This window comes from Oncorhynchus nerka, linkage group LG13 (assembly GCF_034236695.1).
Source record: "Oncorhynchus nerka isolate Pitt River linkage group LG13, Oner_Uvic_2.0, whole genome shotgun sequence".
Lineage (NCBI taxonomy): Eukaryota > Metazoa > Chordata > Actinopteri > Salmoniformes > Salmonidae > Oncorhynchus > Oncorhynchus nerka.
The window spans coordinates 8,204,998-8,222,060 of record NC_088408.1 but is presented as its reverse complement, the minus strand read 5'-3'; the positions used below and the strand labels follow the sequence as shown (position 1 = coordinate 8,222,060).

At 44.2% G+C, this 17,063-nt stretch overlaps 1 protein-coding gene across 1 annotated transcript in view; it reads left to right on the top strand.

The window, feature by feature from the left end:
• Window positions 1-355: 355 nt before the first annotated feature.
• The window catches only part of LOC115126133 (stathmin-4-like), a 20,148-nt gene continuing 3,440 nt past the window's right edge, over window positions 356-17,063 (top strand). Inside the window, exons 1-5 of the mRNA XM_065026179.1 lie at window positions 356-444; window positions 3,489-3,560; window positions 8,656-8,754; window positions 11,195-11,400; window positions 11,917-12,108. Coding sequence (XP_064882251.1) covers window positions 3,548-3,560; window positions 8,656-8,754; window positions 11,195-11,400; window positions 11,917-12,108 — 510 coding nt within the window. The 5' untranslated portion in view covers window positions 356-444; window positions 3,489-3,547. The remainder of the gene's footprint in view (window positions 445-3,488; window positions 3,561-8,655; window positions 8,755-11,194; window positions 11,401-11,916; window positions 12,109-17,063) is intronic.

Here is a 17,063-nt window from a genome sequence, read left to right as displayed (position 1 = left end):
ATAATACACACACACAGTCTATCTCCCTCACACACACACACACACACACACACACACACACACACGCACGCACACACACACACACACACACACACACACACACACACACACACACACACACACACACACACACACACACACACACACACACCTCCCTACTGTATAATTCTGGATGATGCCCCCTGCAGTATACAACCCAAAGGGTTAACAGCCCTTCCCTTCCCTGCTCTCTCACCTGATAGGCTGCTAGGGCTGGATGCTGCCATTCCTCTTAGCCAATAGTAGGCCTCGGTGGTGATGTCATGGGGAAGGAGAGGGGCTGTGGCTGATGCTGCTGCTAGCCTGTATCCAAGGGGCCAGACAGACAGAGAAGGAGACAGACAGCCTGAAAATTGGGACCACACAGGCACCACCATCATCATCTCAACACTGATCTGGAGGAGGGTAAGGCTAAACAACGCTAGATATAGAGAGGGACGTTGATATTACAGAGTCATTAAACTAGTTATGGCATGTTACAATGCAATGTTTTGTAGATGTAGTGCAGACATCATCGCAGCACACTGCTCTGGAGGAGGGTGGGGAGGGGTGGGGGTCAGAATGCATCTCTGCTAAACACAACCTAGAAAGAGATGAAGGAGGTGATATTGGCTGTTATTAGTGTGGATGATGTAGCTGGATCATGTCGGCTACGGTACTCCATTTACCCTGGACTCCACGCTGTGTCCCCCTGTCTGTCTCCATTGCAGCTCTCTCTGTGTGTGTGTGTGTGTGTGTGTGTGTGTGTCTGTGTGTGTGTGTGTGTGTGTGTGTGTGTGTGTGTGTGTGTGTGTGTGTGTGTGTGTGTGTGTGTGTGTGTGTGTGTGTGTGTGTGTGTGTGTGTGTGTGTGTGTGTGTGTGTGTGTGTGTGTGTGTGTGTGTGTGTGTGTGTGTGTGTGTGTGTGTGTGTGTGTGTGTGTGTGTGTGTGTGTGTGTGTGTGTGTGTGTGTGTGTGTGTGTGTGTGTGTGTGTGTGTGTGTGTGTGTGTGTACACTTGCAGGGTATGTGTGTGTGTATTGTTTCGTTTGTTATCGAGTCTAAGATGTGTATGTAAGTAGTGTACCTATCGGTATATGTGTTATGGACACGTCTGTCTGGGTGGGAGAACAGATATTTGCCAACATCTTCATAACCATGTGTTCGAAAACAGCATTTGCAGCTGAACAATATCGCTCACAAATTACATGTAGATGAATGTCATTTGGATCATCTGTGAGTAGATATCATCTGTGAGTAGATATCATCTTTGGTGCACTGGCTTCACTCTGGGTGTATTTGGAGGACATCCGGTAATAGGATAATGAAAGGAGAGAGAGATAGGCAGGCAGGTACCCTAGTGGTTAGAGCATTGGAAAGGTTTCAAGATCGAATCCCTGAGCTGACAAGGTAAAAATCTGTCGTTCTGCCCCTGAACAAGGCAGTTAAACTACTGTTCCTAGGCCGTCATTGAAAATAAGAATTTGTTGCCTAGTTAAATAAAGGTTAAAAGAGAGAGAGGTATGTCACATTGTAGGTTTGTTCTGTATAGAAAGGTATTGGGCAGACTGCCTAAGTAAAAAAAAAAAACACAATTACATACAAATAATTTTCGGGATGGTAAACCCATTTTAGTGTAAACATAAACAACTACAACCAGATATAAGTAAGTGTCGGCTGTTTTCGACCTGCTCTACCGCACCTGCTTTCTCGACCTCTGAATGCCCAGCTATGAAAAGCCAACTGACATTTATTCCTGAGGTTTCATCTGTTTCACCCTCTACAACCACTGTGATTATTATTTGACCCTGCTGGTCATCTATGGATGTTTGAACATCTTGAAGAACAATCTGGCCTTAAATGGCCATGTAATCTTATAATCTCCCCCCGGCACAGACAAAAGAGGACTGGCCACCCCTCATAGCCTGGTTCCTCTCTAGGTTCCTTCCTAGGTTCCTGCCTTTCTAGGGAGTTTTTCCTAGCCACCGTGCTTCTACACCTGCATTGTTTGCTGTTTGGGGTTTTAGGCTGGGTTTCTGTACAGCACTTTGAGACATCATCTGCATTGTTTGCTGTTTGGGGTTTTAGGCTGGGTTTCTGTACAGCACTTTGAGACATCATCTGCATTGTTTGCTGTTTGGGGTTTTAGGCTGGGTTTCTGTAAAGCACTTTGTGACATAATCTGCATCGCTTGCTGTTTGGGGTTTTAGGCTGGGTTTCTGTAAAGCACTTTGTGACATCATCTGCTGATGCAAAAAAGGCTTTATAAAAACATTTGATTGACATAGAAAAGGTAATGGACCTATATATTTGAAAAAATTAGGTCATCTTTGAGAACTTAACAATTACCAACAACAACAAAAACTAGACAGTCAGGGAGAATCTAAAATTCCAGAAATCAGGAATATTTTTGTCATGGTATGGCCCCCCTTGATTTTGTTATATTGTTTGAGTCAGTCAGATAACATTAGAATATGGCATAAGCTGTGACAAAATGTGTAGAATTGCAAGAAAATTTGCTTAAAAACTGTCAAATGTTCTCTCAAAGTGCGTAGAATTGCAATTGTGTGATTAACCACGCCCACTACCACGCCCCAGCCACGCCCACTACCACGCCCCAGCCACGCCCACTACCACACCCCCAGCCACGCCCCAGCCACGCCCACTACCACACCCCCAGCCACGCCCACTACCACGCCCCAGCCACGCCCACTACCACACCCCCAGCCACGCCCACTACCACGCCCCAGCCACGCCCACTACCACACCCCCAGCCACGCCCACCACCTAAGCCTAATTTTGATCCAGAAAAAAAATCCTGTTTGTTGATAGGCAGAGACAGAACGGCTATGAACCTAAAGGAGACACGTTGTAGTGCAGTGTTTTCTATCACTGTACTATGGATGATACTGTTCAGGATGGAGGCCCTACTTCAGCTGTAGCAGTATGGCAGGGTTTGATCGTGTTTATTTGGCTGTCTTTGAACCCGGCATTGATCCAAATGAGGAAAAAGGTATTCATTCTATTTTCAATCTATAGCCATTTTTAGGCCCCTTTTGTTGTGGAATATCAATTCAGTGTTGAGGATTCCATCTGAAGGTCTGGGGGTGGAGTCAGACACCTGCCGTTCCCTCTGCAAGTCGCACATCTTTGATTCATCACTATGCAGGGGTGACAGTTCCCCCCCCCCTCAATCTGTATATATATTTCACCACCATAAACACCCTGATTATAAACATTCGTGATAATGATCCAAACCCCACTTTCCAAACAACTCTATACAGTTTGAGTTTCTCTAACTTTTAATCTCTGTTTTTATTACCTGAGTCTTCCTTGAATTTATTTTTCTATTTGAAGCCATTTTTTGTCACTACGACGTCAAGCATCGGTCTCTTGAACATAGTTAAACCCCAGAATATTTTAATATTCATTCTTAGAAAGTAAATCCTCATTGAAACCCTTTTTATCTACAGGAGCAGCATTGTGAGGATCTGAGCTAATCTCTGGTGAGGAACACAGACACATTGGAAACATGACCCTAGCAGGTAAGATATAACTTGAAATATACTGTATATTTATTGTTTACTAAGTATCTATTATAATTTCAGACAGTATATACAGAGACACACAATACAGAGATACACAATACCTTATACCTACCATGACCAAAATTATGTGGGCATTAATATGGTGTTGGACCCCCTTTGCTGCTATAACAGCCTCCACTATTCTGGGAAGGCTTTCCACTAGATGTTGGAACATTGCTGCAGGGACTTGCTTCCATTCAGCCACAATAGCATTAGTGAGGTCGGCCCTGATGTTGGGCGATTAGGCCTGGTTCGCAGACGGCGTTCCAGTTCATCCCAAAGGTGTTCGATGGGGTTGAGGTCAGGGCTCTGTGCAGGCCAGTCAAGTTCTTCCACACCGATTACAACAAACCATTTTCTGTATGGACCAAGCTTTGTGCACGGGGGCATTGTCATGCTGAAACATGAAAGGGCCTTCCCCAAACTTTTGCCACAAAGTTGGAAGCACAGAACTGCCTAGAATGTCATTGTATGCTGTAGCGTTAAGATTTCCCTTCACTGGAACTAATGGGCCTACCTCAAACCATGAAAAACAGCCCCAGACCATTATTCCTCCTCCACCAAACTTTACAGTTGGCACTATGCATTCGGGCAGGTAGTGTTCTCCTGGCATTCGCCAAACCCAGATTTGTCCATCGGACTGCCAGATGGTGAAGTGTGATTCATCACTCCAGAGAACACATTTCCACTGCTCCAGCTGACACTTGGCAATGTGTATGGTGATCTGAGGCTTGTGTGAGGCTGCTCGGCCATGGAAACCCATTTCATGAAGCTCCCAATGAACAGTTATTGTGCTGACGTTGCTTCCAGAGGCAGTTTGAGCAGTTGTTGCTCATAGATGTTTCCACTTCACAATTACGGCACTTAGAGTTGACCGGGGCACCTCTAGCAGGGCAGACATTTGATTAACTGACTTGTTGGAAAGGTGTTGAACGATGATCCTGCTTATACAGTAGCTACTGTGTTAAGCCATGTTTGGGAGGTGTTGATTTAAACTGTAAACTAAAAGGGGTGGGGATAATGCTTATCTCTCTCTCTCCTCCTAGGAGCAGTAGACGGCTGGTCTTATCTCTCTCCTCCTAGGAGCAGTAGACGGCTGGTCTTATCTCTCTCTCTCCTCCTAGGAGCAGTAGACGGATGGTCTTATCTCTCTCTCTCCTCCTAGGAGCAGTAGACAGATGATCTTATCTCTCTCCTCCCAGGAGGAGAGAGATAAGACCAGCCGTCTACTGCTCCTGGGAGGAGAGAGATAAGATCATCTGTCTACTGCTCCTAGGAGGAGAGAGAGAGATAAGACCAGCCGTCTACTGCTCCTAGGAGGAGAGAGATAAGACCAGCCGTCTACTGCTCCTAGGAGGAGAGAGAGAGATAAGCATTATCCCCACCCCTTTTAGTTTACAGTTTAAATCAACACCTCCCAAACATGCAGTAGACAGATGATCTTATCTCTCTCCTCCTAGGAGCAGTAGACAGATGGTCTTATCTCTCTCTCTCCTCCTGGGAGCAGAAGATCAGATGATCTTATCTCTCTCTCTCCTCCTAGGAGCAGTAGACAGATGGTCTTATCTCTCTCTCTCTTCCTAGGAGCAGTAGACAGATGGTCTTATCTCTCTCTCTCTTCCTAGGAGCAGTAGACAGATGGTCTTATCTCTCTCTCTCCTCCTAGGAGCAGTAGACAGATGGTCTTATCTCTCTCTCTCTTCCTAGGAGCTGTAGACGGAGGGTCTTATCTCTCTCTCTCCTCCCAGGAGCAGTAGACAGATGATCTTATCTCTCTCCTCCTAGGAGCAGAAGATCAGATGGTCTTATCTCTCTCCTCATAGGAGCAGAAGATCAGATGATCTTATCTCTCTCTCTCCTCCTAGGAGCAGTAGACAGATGGTCTTATCTCTCTCTCCTCCTAGGAGCAGTAGACAGATGGTCTTATCTCTCTCTCTCTTCCTAGGAGCTGTAGACGGAGGGTCTTATCTCTCTCTCTCTCCTCCTAGAAGCAGTAGACAGATGGTCTTATCTCTCTCTCTCCTCCTAGGAGCAGTAGACAGATGATCTTATCTATCTCCTCCTGGGAGCAGTAGACGGCTAGTCTTATCTCTCTCCTCCTAGGAGCAGTAGACGGAGGGTCTTATCTCTTTCTCTCCTCCTAGGAGCTGTAGACGGAGGGTCTTATCTCTCTCTCTCTCTCCTCCTAGGAGCAGTAGACAGATGGTCTTATCTCTCTCTCTCCTCCTAGGAGCAGTAGACAGATGGTCTTATCTCTCTCTCTCCTCCTAGGAGCAGTAGACAGATGGTCTTATCTCTCTCTCTCTTCCTAGGAGCTGTAGACGGAGGGTCTTATCTCTCACTCTCCTCCTAGGAGCAGTAGACGGATGGTCTTATCTCTCTCTCTCCTCCTAGGAGCAGTAGACAGATGGTCTTATCTCTCTCTCTCCTCCTAGGAGCAGTAGACAGATGGTCTTATCTCTCTCTCCTCCTAGGAGCAGTAGACAGATGGTCTTATCTCTCTCTCTCCTCCTAGGAGCAGTAGACAGATGGTCTTATCTCTCTCTCTCTCTTCCTAGGAGCTGTAGACGGAGGGTCTTATCTCTCTCTCTCCTCCTAGGAGCAGTAGACAGAGGGTCTTATCTCTCTCTCTCCTCCTAGGAGCAGTAGACGGATGGTCTTATCTCTCTCTCTCCTCCTAGGAGCAGTAGACAGATGGTCTTATCTCTCTCTCCTCCTAGGAGCAGTAGAGGGTATTATCTCTCTCTATCCTCCTAGGAGCTCTTTTTATTTTAATCCAGGCTTAATCTAAAAATTCTGTAAACAGAAATATACAACGGACAAAAAACATTTCAGTTTCTCCTCATGGCTCAGCTACATAATTCCAGGGTATATACAGAGCATTCAGGAAGTATTCAGACCCCTTCACTTTTCCCACATTTTGTAACGTTACAAAAATGGATTGAAGAAAACACTTCTCATCAATCTACACACAATACTCCATAAGAACAGAAGCGAAAACAGGATTTTAGACATTTTTGCAAATGTATGCCAAATAAAATACTGAAATACCTTATTTACATAAGTATTCAGATACTTTGCTATGAGACTCGAAATTGAGCTCAGCTACATCCTGTTACCATTGATCATCCTCGAGATGTTTCTAAAACTTGATTGGAGTCCACCTGTAGTAAATTCAATTGATTGGACATGATTTGGAAAGGCACACACCTGTCTATAAAAGGTCCCACAGATGACAGTAAATGTCAGAGCAAAAACCAAGCCACGAGGTCGAAGGAATTGTCTGTAGAGCTCTGAGACAGGATTGTGTCAAAGCACAGATCTGGGGAAGGATACCAAAACATTTCTGCAGCATTGAAGGTCCCCAAGAACACAGTGGCTTCCATCATTCTTCAATGGAAGAAGTTTGGAACCACCAAGGCTCTTTCTAGATCTGGCCACCAGACCAAAACTGAGCAATCGGGGAAGAAGGGCCTTGGTCAGGGAGGTGACCTAGAACCTGATGGTCACTCTGACAGAGCTACAGAGTTCCTCTGTGGAGATGGAAGAAGAACCTTCCAGAAGGACAACCATCTCTGCAGCACTCCACCAATAAGGCCTTTATGGTAGAGTGGCCAGACAGAAGCCACTCCTCAGTAAAAGGCCCATAACAGCCAACTTGGAGTTTGCCAAAGGGCACCTAAAGGACTCTCAGACCATGAGAAACAAGATGCTTTGGTCTGATGAAACCAAGATTGAACTCTTTGGCCTGAATGCCAAGCGTCACGTCTGGAGGAAACCTGTCACCATCCCTACGTTGAAGCATGGTGGTGGCAGCATCATGTTGTAGGGATGTTTTTCAGCGGCAGGGACTGGGAGACTAGTCAGGATCGAGGGAAAGATGAACGGAGAAAAGCACAGACCGCTCAGGACCTCAGACTGAGGTGACTGGGGTGAAGGTTCACCTTCCAACAGGACAACAACCCTAAGCACACAGCCAAGACAATGCAGGAGTGGCTTCGGGGGCAAGTCTCTGAATGTCTTTCAGTGACCCAGCCAGAGCTCGGATTTGAACCCGATCCAACATCTCTGGAGAAACCTGAAAATAGCTGTTCAGCAACACTCTCCATTGCAACCTGACAGAGCTTGAGAGGATCTGCAGAGAAGAATGGGAGAAACTGCCCAAGTGCAGGTGTGCCAAGCCTGTAGTGTCATACCAAAGAAGACTTGAGGCTGTAATCACTGCCAAAGGAGCATCAACAAAAGTACTGAGCAAGGGGTCTTAATACTTAAGTAAATGTTATATTTCCATGCGTTATTTTTCTAAATGTGCATAAAAATGGGGTATTGTGATGTCATGATGTCATTGTGGGGTATTGTGTGTAGATTGATGAGGATGTTTTATTTTATTTAATCAATTTTAGAATAAGGCTGTAACTTAACAAAAATGTGGAAAAAGTCAAGAGGTCTGAATACTTTCCGAATGCTCTGTATATTATAGGGAGGTTGGGTTAACATTAGTCTGGCTTATTCTTGTGTTGGCTTGGAATGTGTGGCTAGGTTTACACTGTCAGAGTTCAACTGTACCCTACAGTTGACCTAGGCTAAGCTGAATACCAACAGCAGAGATTGGCTAGATGTGGATTTTGGTCTTGTTCTCTACTGAAAAAAAAATCACTGTTGTTTTTTATTAAAGTACATGAATTTAAATATATAAGTCTATATCCTGACTGATCTTTTGATAATGATAGTAATTAGTGACGATGGGCTCTTGTCACCCAGAACCAAATATCTGTTCAACTATTCAATTTGCCATTTTTGAGTTTAACATTTAAATGTGAACCGTCTCAAGAGATGATAACGATGATGATGATGATGATGATGATGATGATGATGACGATGACGAACTACTATGTGTCTGTGTCTATTCTTTATGATTAACTGTGTGTGCGTGTGTGTGTGTGTGTGTGTGTGTGTGTGTGTGTGTGTGTGTGTGTGTGTGTGTGTGTGTGTGTGTGCGTGTGTGTGTGTGCGTGCGTGTGCGTGTGCGTGTGCGTGTGTGTGTGTCCTGCAGCGTACAAAGAGAAGTTGAAAGAGCTCCCCCTGGTGTCTCTGTTCTGCTCCTGCATCAACCCTCAGACCATCGACTGTAAGCCCATATACAAAGCAGAAGGTGAGACGACACGTTTAGACACTCAGTACACCTATCTTGCACCAGGTACTTTGCCTCCAGAATTCTTTGCGCCGTGGATTCTCCAAAGTGTGGCGTTCAAACACAAAAGCTCAACTGCTATCAAGGTTCTAACTTGTGCCAGGAAAACATTCCCCTCACCATTACACCACCAGTCTGTACCGTTGACACCAGGCAGGATGGGTCCATGGACTGATGCTGTTTACACCAAATCCTGACTCTGCCAACAGCATGACGCAACAGGAACCAGGATACGTCGGACCAGGCAGTGTTTTTCCTTTCCTCAGTTGTCCAGTGTTGGTGATGGCGTTGCCCACTGGAGCCGCTTCTTCTTGTGTTTAGCTGATAGGAGTGGAACCCGGTGTGGTCATCTGTGAAAAGCCCAGGATGCCGGCCGTTTCTGAGATACTGGAACCGGTGCGCCTGGCACCAACGGTCATACCACGCTCAGTCACGTAGGTCACTCGTTTGGTCCATTCTAACGTTCAGTCCAACAGTAACTGAATGCCTCGATACCTGTCTGACTGCTTTATATATCAAGCCACGGCCACGTGACTCACTGTCTGTAGGAGCTATCCATTTTCAAGAAGGTTAGCTGTGTCTGTCAGCGTAGTGTCCAGAGCATGGAGGCGCGACCAGGTGACAGTCCAGTACACCAGGAGACAGTCCAGTACATCAGGAGACAGTCCAGTACACCAGGAGACAGTCCAGTACACCAGGAGACAGTCCAGTACACCAGGAGACAGTCCAGTACACCAGGAGACAGTCCAGTACACCAGGAGACAGTCCAGTACACCAGGAGACAGTCCAGTACATCAGGAGACAGGCCAGTACATAAGGAGACAGGCCAGTACATCAGTACATTTTCATGAACGGTGTACCTTATAAACTGCCCACTGATATTTAATTTATATACACTAAATAAAAATATAAACACAACATGTTAAGTGTTGGTCCCATGTTTCATATGCATTAAAAACATATTTTTCTTAAACTGTTTTAAATTTTATGTTGGTCCCATGTTTCATGAGCTGAAATAAAAGGTCCCAGAAATGTTTCATATGCATTAAAAAAATATTTTTCTTAAACTGTTTTCACAAATTTGTTTACATCCCTGTTAGTGACCATTTCTCCTTTGCCAACATAATCCATCCACGTGACAGGTTTGGCATATCAAGAAGCTGATTCAACAGCATGCACATTACACAGGTGCACCTTGTGCTGGGGACAATAAAAGCCACTCTAAAATGTGCAGTTTTGTCACACAGCACAATGCCACAGTTGTCTCAAGTTTTGAGGGGGCTTGCAATTGGCATGCTGACTGCAGGAATGTCCACCAGAGCTTTTACCAGAAAAGTGAATGTTAATTTATCTACCATAAGCCTCCTCCAACATTGTTTTATAGAATTTGGCAGTACGTCCAGCCGGCCTCGCAACCGCTGACCACGTTTATGGAGTCATGTGGGTGAGTGGTTTGCTGATGTCAACCTTGTGAACAGAGTGCCCCATGGTGGGGTTATGGTATGGGAAGGCATAAGCTACAGACAACAAACACAATTGCATTTTATCGATGGCAATTTGAATGCACAGAGATACCGTGACGAGATCCTGAGGCCCATTGTCGTGCCATTCATCCGCCCCCATCCCCCCATGTTTCAGGATGATAATGCACGGCCCCATCTCGCAATGATCTGTACACATTTCCTTGAAGCTGAAAATGTTTCAGTTCTCCATGACCTGCATACTCACCAGACATATCACCCATTGAGCATGTTTGGGATGCTCTGGATCGACGTGTACGAGAGCGTGTTCCAGTTCCCGCCAAAATCCAGCAACTTTGCACAGCCATTAAAGAGGAGTGGGAGAACGTTCCACAATCAACAGCCTGATCAACTCAATGCGAAGGAGATGTGTCGCGCTACATGAGGCAAATGGTGGTCACACCAGATACCGACTGGTTTTCTGATCCACGCCCCCTACCTTTTTTTAACGGTATCAGTGACCAACAGATGCATATCTGTATTCCCAGTCATGTGAAAGATTAGGGCCTAATTCGTTTATTTGAATTGACTGATTTCCTTATAGGAACTGTACGCTTGTAAAATCTTTGAAATTGTTGCATGTTGCGTTTATATTTTATATATATATTTTATTTTGGACTTGTTCCTGTATTAACCTGTAGGGTTCCCTGATTATATTTTTTGTTCAGTATAGTTCCTGATGACATCACAGTACAACATATTCAGACAGAAATTAAGAAATTATATAGAAATTATATAGAAATATATAGAAATTATATATATTATATTATATTATTTAAAAAAATATATGTTTTGACATATATAACTAGTTATATAACTAGTTATCTAAAGGATTGTGTTTTTAAAGTGCTTACCTCCAGTCTCTCCTGTACCATCCCCAGATGTGGTGGATCTGAGCTGGTGTGTGATAAAGGACGTGGAGGTGATAGAGTTGAGCAAGCGTGCGTCGGGCCAGGCCTTCGAGGTCATCCTGAAGCCCCCGTCGTTCGATGGCGTGCCAGAGCTCAACGTTACCATGCCCCAACGCAGGGAACTCTCCATGGAGGAGATCCAGAATAAACTAGAGGCTGCAGAGGAGAGGAGGAAGGTGAGGAGACATGAATTGAGGAAATATTAGTGTACACACACACACACACATACCACAGGCATAGATAAAGGACTAGTGCCCAAAAGCCTGTTTTAGCATGGAAATCGCCATTGAGGACTTTCACAATTTTGAAGTAGTTAAATGGGTGGGACTTATCGGTTAAGGAAGGATCGGTTAAGGAAGGATCACATAATTCCATCCAGGTCAACAGGAGAGATCAGCCAGTGAATTAAACTTGTGAACAAATATTCCATTACTCCAGGTGGCAGTAAATCGCCAACTTTGACTTAATACCTTTTCAAACAACACACTATAGGTGGCAGTATGCACCCTTTCAGTTTACCAACTCATAGAAGTACTAGAAGAAAATTGACTTCAAATGGAGATGGCCTCAACGGCGCTACCCATGCTCTCAAAGATGCTACAATGGGACAGATATAATGTCCTCTAACTATCTCTATGGCACAAACACACATGTCTGTATCCTGCTCCTGATACTCTCACACCGCCCTTTAGTGCCAGGAGGCTGAGCTGCTGAAGCACCTGGCAGAGAAGAGAGAGCACGAGAGAGAGGTGATCCAGAAGGCCTTTGAGGAGAACAACAACTTCATCAAGAACGTCAAGGAGAAGCTGGAGCACAAAATGGAGGCCAACAAGGAGAACAGAGAGGCTCTGCTGGCGGCCATGTTGGAACGGCTGCAGGAGAAGGTAATGTTTAACTGTCTTCTCGTTCTTTCTCTTGAGTTTCTCTCTCTTTCTCTCTAGTCAGTCTTTCTGTTTCTGTCTATGTCTGTCTGTATCTCTCTCTCTCTCTCTTTGTCTCTTTCTTTAGTCTCTCTCTTTAGCGTCTCACTTCAGTTTGTCTAATCAGACTCACTCTTTAGTCTCCCTCTCTCTTCCTCTCACCAGTCTCTCACAATGATTCTATAAAGGAAGGTAGATAATATGACACGATGCTGACAGACATGGTCTCCCTGTTTTTAGCTCTTTTGCCGACTTTGCAGTATTTTTGCTTTTATTAGTGTCATACCTTACATTATTTGCCCTGAACGGTTCTAGTATTATTTTCCTACAGTCCCCCCAAAAACATTACATCGTTACATGGACATTACATCAGCTGTCAATCACCAGACATTTTACCAGAACATTGGACTTCCTTGACCTGGATCCTTTGTTTGGACTTCCCGAGGAAGACCCTTTCATCCCGGGTGCTACAACAAAACATTGATGCCGGAGGATAGGGAGGAGGGAGATGGGGTTTCTAGTCAGGCGGCGAGCAAACCGTCCACCGCTTCTGAGTATATTACTCGCTAACTTTCATTCCTTGGACAATATTGTAGACAAAATTTGTAAGTCGCTCTGGATAAGAGCGTCTGCTAAATGACTTAAATGTAAATGTAAATGTAAGATCAGGCCGAGGATCTCCCCCTGTTTTACGGAATCGTGGCTCTCCTCACGATATATTGTCCCCATCTATACAACCAGCGGGGTTCTCCGTACATCACACGGACAGGAGGAAAGAACTCTCTGGGAAAAACAAAGGTGGAGGGGTATGTCTCATGGTTAACAACTCATGGTGTGATTGTGCTAACGTACAGAAACTCAAGTCCTTTTGGTCTCCCGATCTGGAAATCCTCACCATCAAATATTGACCGCATTACCTCCCAAGATAATTTTCTTTGGTTATTGTCACTGCGGTGTATAACCCCCCCAAACCGACACGGCTCTCAAGAAACGACACTGCACTTTGTGCAAACTGGAAACTGCATATCCTGAGGCCGCATTTATTGTAGCTGGAGACTTTAATAAAGTAAATCTGAGGAGAACGCTCCCAAAATTCTACCAACACATCTCCTGTGCTACACGTGGATAGAACAGGAGAACGCTCCCAAGATTCTACCAACACATCTCCTGTGCTACACGTGGATAGAACACGCTTGACCATTGCTACTCTCCCTTCCGGGATGGCTACAAGGCCATCCCCAACCCCCACTTAGGCAAATCAGATCATCCCTCCATCCTGCTCCTCCAAACGTAAACAGGAAGCACCCGTGGTAAGGACTGTTCAACATTTGTCTGACCAATCGGAATCCATGCTTCAGGATTGCTTTGATCAAGCAGACTGAAAAATGATCCGGGTCACCTCTGAGGTATAGTATCGACGTATACACTGACTCTGTGACTGGGTTCATCAGGAAGTGCATAGGGGATGTTGTTCCCATGGTGACTGGGTTCATCAGGAAGTGCATAGAGGATGTTGTTCCCATGGTGACTGTGTTCATCAGGAAGTGCATAGGGGATGTTGTTCCCATGGTGACTGGGTTCATCAGGAAGTGCATAGAGGATGTTGTTCCCATGGTGACTGGGTTCATCAGGAAGTGCATAGAGGATGTTGTTCCCATGGTGACTGGGTTCATCAGGAAGTGCATAGGGGATGTTGTTTCTACTGTGACGATTAGAACTTATCCAAACCAAACACTGGATAGATGGCAGCATATGTGCAAAACTGAAAGCGCAAACAACAAGCATTTAACCACGGCAAGGTGACTGGGAACATGGACAAACAGGCCAGCTATGACCTCTGTAAGGCAATCAAAGAGGCAAAATGACACAAGATGCAATTCAATGGCAGGGACTCCAGAAAATCATGGATTATAAAAAGAAAGCCACGTCGGGGACGCCTCACTCCCGGACAAGATAAACACCTTAGTCGCCCGCTCCGAGGAAAACAACACAAAGCCACTCACGTGGGTCCCGCCACTCACGAGGACTGTGTGCTCCCGATCTCCTTGTCCAGCGTAAGACATTCAAGCTTGTTAACCCCTTGCTAACCCCTTACACAAGGCTACTGGTCCAGACAGCATCCCAAGCCGCATCCTCAGAGCAGAACAGCTGAGTGTCTACAGAATTTTAGTTGTTGTTGAAAACTCTGTTTATTCAGTTTTACACACATAAGACAGCACAAAACAATATAAATAATATACTCAATTAGAATAAAAAAGAATAGCTATAAAGATACCGTACTTTAGACAAGTTAAACACACCGGGCAGAAGGCTACTGTCTCGGTGGTCATAAAGAGGAGACCAAGGCGCAGCGTGGTGAGCGAGAACATAACTCTTTAATTAAAGAGAGAACACTGAACAACACTAAACAACACAACAAACCGTGAAGCAATGTGGCTAGTGCAGAACAGGCAACTAAACATAGAATAACAACCCACAAAACAACCAAGGAATATGGCTACCTAAATATGGTTCCCAATCAGACACAACAATAAACAAATGCCAACCATAGACATATAAACACCTAGACTAGGCAACCCCTAGACATACAAAAAACCCTAGAAAAAAAACTAAACAAACCACCCTTGTCACACCCTGACCTAACCAAATAATAAAGAAAAGATAGATAACTAAGAATTCTTGACAGGGGGTTACCTATGGGCAGTACTCCAAAAAGGTCTGTCAGAGGAGACAGATCTATAACAGTGTCATATATATCAGAGAAACATTTAAATATTAATTCCCAGAAACCTGACAGTTTTGTGACAGCCCCAAAACATATGATACAGTGTGGCTGGTTCCGTTTTACATCAGACACAGGTACGAACAAAATCAGAGAATATTCGTTCGAGTTTGGCCCCAGACCAGTGAATACGGTGAACCACCTTGAATTGAATGAGGCTGTGTCTAGTGCTAACAGAGGACGAGTGCACCCTGTGCAGCACAGATTCCCCGGTGTCATCTGCAAGTTCCTCCCACAAATCCTTTTCCCATCGAGTCTTTAAAGGAAACAAAGAAGATTTCTGTACGTGATTAATGATTGCATATACATCTGAAATTGCACCCATCGGAAGCTTGTTTATCTCAAAGATGCTCTCAAAGACGCTCTCAAAGATGCTCTCAAAGATGCTCTCAAAGATGCTCTCAAAGATGCTGTATTCGAAGGCCTATGGGGAAATGCAGGTGTGTTAGCTCTGACAAAGTTCATAGTCTGGAGATTTTGGGGAGGTTTAACTTTTCATGTAGTTGAGCAAAAGATGCAAATGTATCATCAAAGACTAATTGGGCTAATGAGGAGAGGCCAAGTGAGTGCCACTTGCCAAAAGCCCCATCATTTAAAGATGGAGGAAATCAAACGGAACTGATTCCAAATTTTAAGAGACTGCGTTACGATTTAGGTTGACACACCTTTTGCCTAGGGACACTGGGAGAGACGAGCACAACACAGAAGAAAGAGCAGCAGGTTTACATGATTCAGACTCCATCTGGACCCAGAGTGGTTTCGGGCCAGTAGGTTCAGTCTGCAAACAGTACAAAAGGGCTCTGAAATTTCCAGCCCAATAGTATGCATGAAAATTTGGAAGAGCTAAACCCCCCAATGCCTTAGGCTCCTGTAAATGTTTTATACCAATCCATGGTACCTTGCCATCCCAAATAAAATACATGAATGTTTGATCCAGTTAATTTAAAAAAAGATTTTGGAATAAAAATGGGTAAACATTGAAATAAATATAAAAATTTGGGCAACACATTCATTTGAATGACATTAATGCTTTCAATAAGACAAAGAGGTAGAAACTTCCAAAATGTTAGAGATTGTTTCAAACTGCTGGAGCAACAATATTTTCCTTAAACAAATTGGAATATTTCCATGTGACTTTAACTCCCAAGTAGGTGAATTGATCACATCAAATCAAATGTATTTATAAAGCCCTTCGTACATCAGCTGATATCTCAAAGTGCTGTACAGAAACCCAGCCTAAAACCCCAATCAGCAAGCAATGCAGGTGTAGAAGCACGGTGGCTAGGAAAAACTCCCTAGAAAGGCCAAAACCTAGGAAGAAACCTAGAGAGGAACCAGGCTATGTGGGGTGGCCAGTCCTCTTCTGGCTGTGCCGGGTGGAGAATATAACAGAACAGGGGGACTGTATTCTGGACATAGCTCATCCTATACAACTACTGCTGTACATACTGTATTCTGGACATAGCTCATCCTATACAACTACTGCTGTACATACTGTATTCTGGACATAGCTCATCCTAAATAACTATTGCTGGGCATACTGTATTCTGGACATAGCTCATCCTATACAACTACTGCTGTACATACTGTATTCTGGACATAGCTCATCCTATACAACTACTGCTGTACATACTGTATTCTGGACATAGCTCATCCTAAATAACTATTGCTGGGCATACTGTATTATGGACATTGCTCATCCTATACAACTATTGCTGGGCATACCTTTTCCTACTTATCTACTGTCCATACTGCCTTTACACATCAGGTATTTACATCCTGGACCCTGCTATTTCTTAATCTCTTGTTTATTATATATAAGCTGCACCATATCATCTGCTCGTCGGTGTACGTGACAAATACACTTTCTTTAAAAAAAAATGTGTTATATTATTCTAGAATGTATCATTTTTAAATGTTTTATTTTATTTTCATCATAACACAATATCATAACAAAATCGAATCTATAATCCTCTCCACTAAGATCTCAAATCAAAAAAAAATGTACAAATATTTTATAGACACTGAATGACTTATATAACACTACATGACAAAAAGTATGTGGACACCTGCTTGTCGAACATCTCATTCCAAAATATTGGGCATTAATATGGAGTTGCTCCCCCCTTGCTGCTAT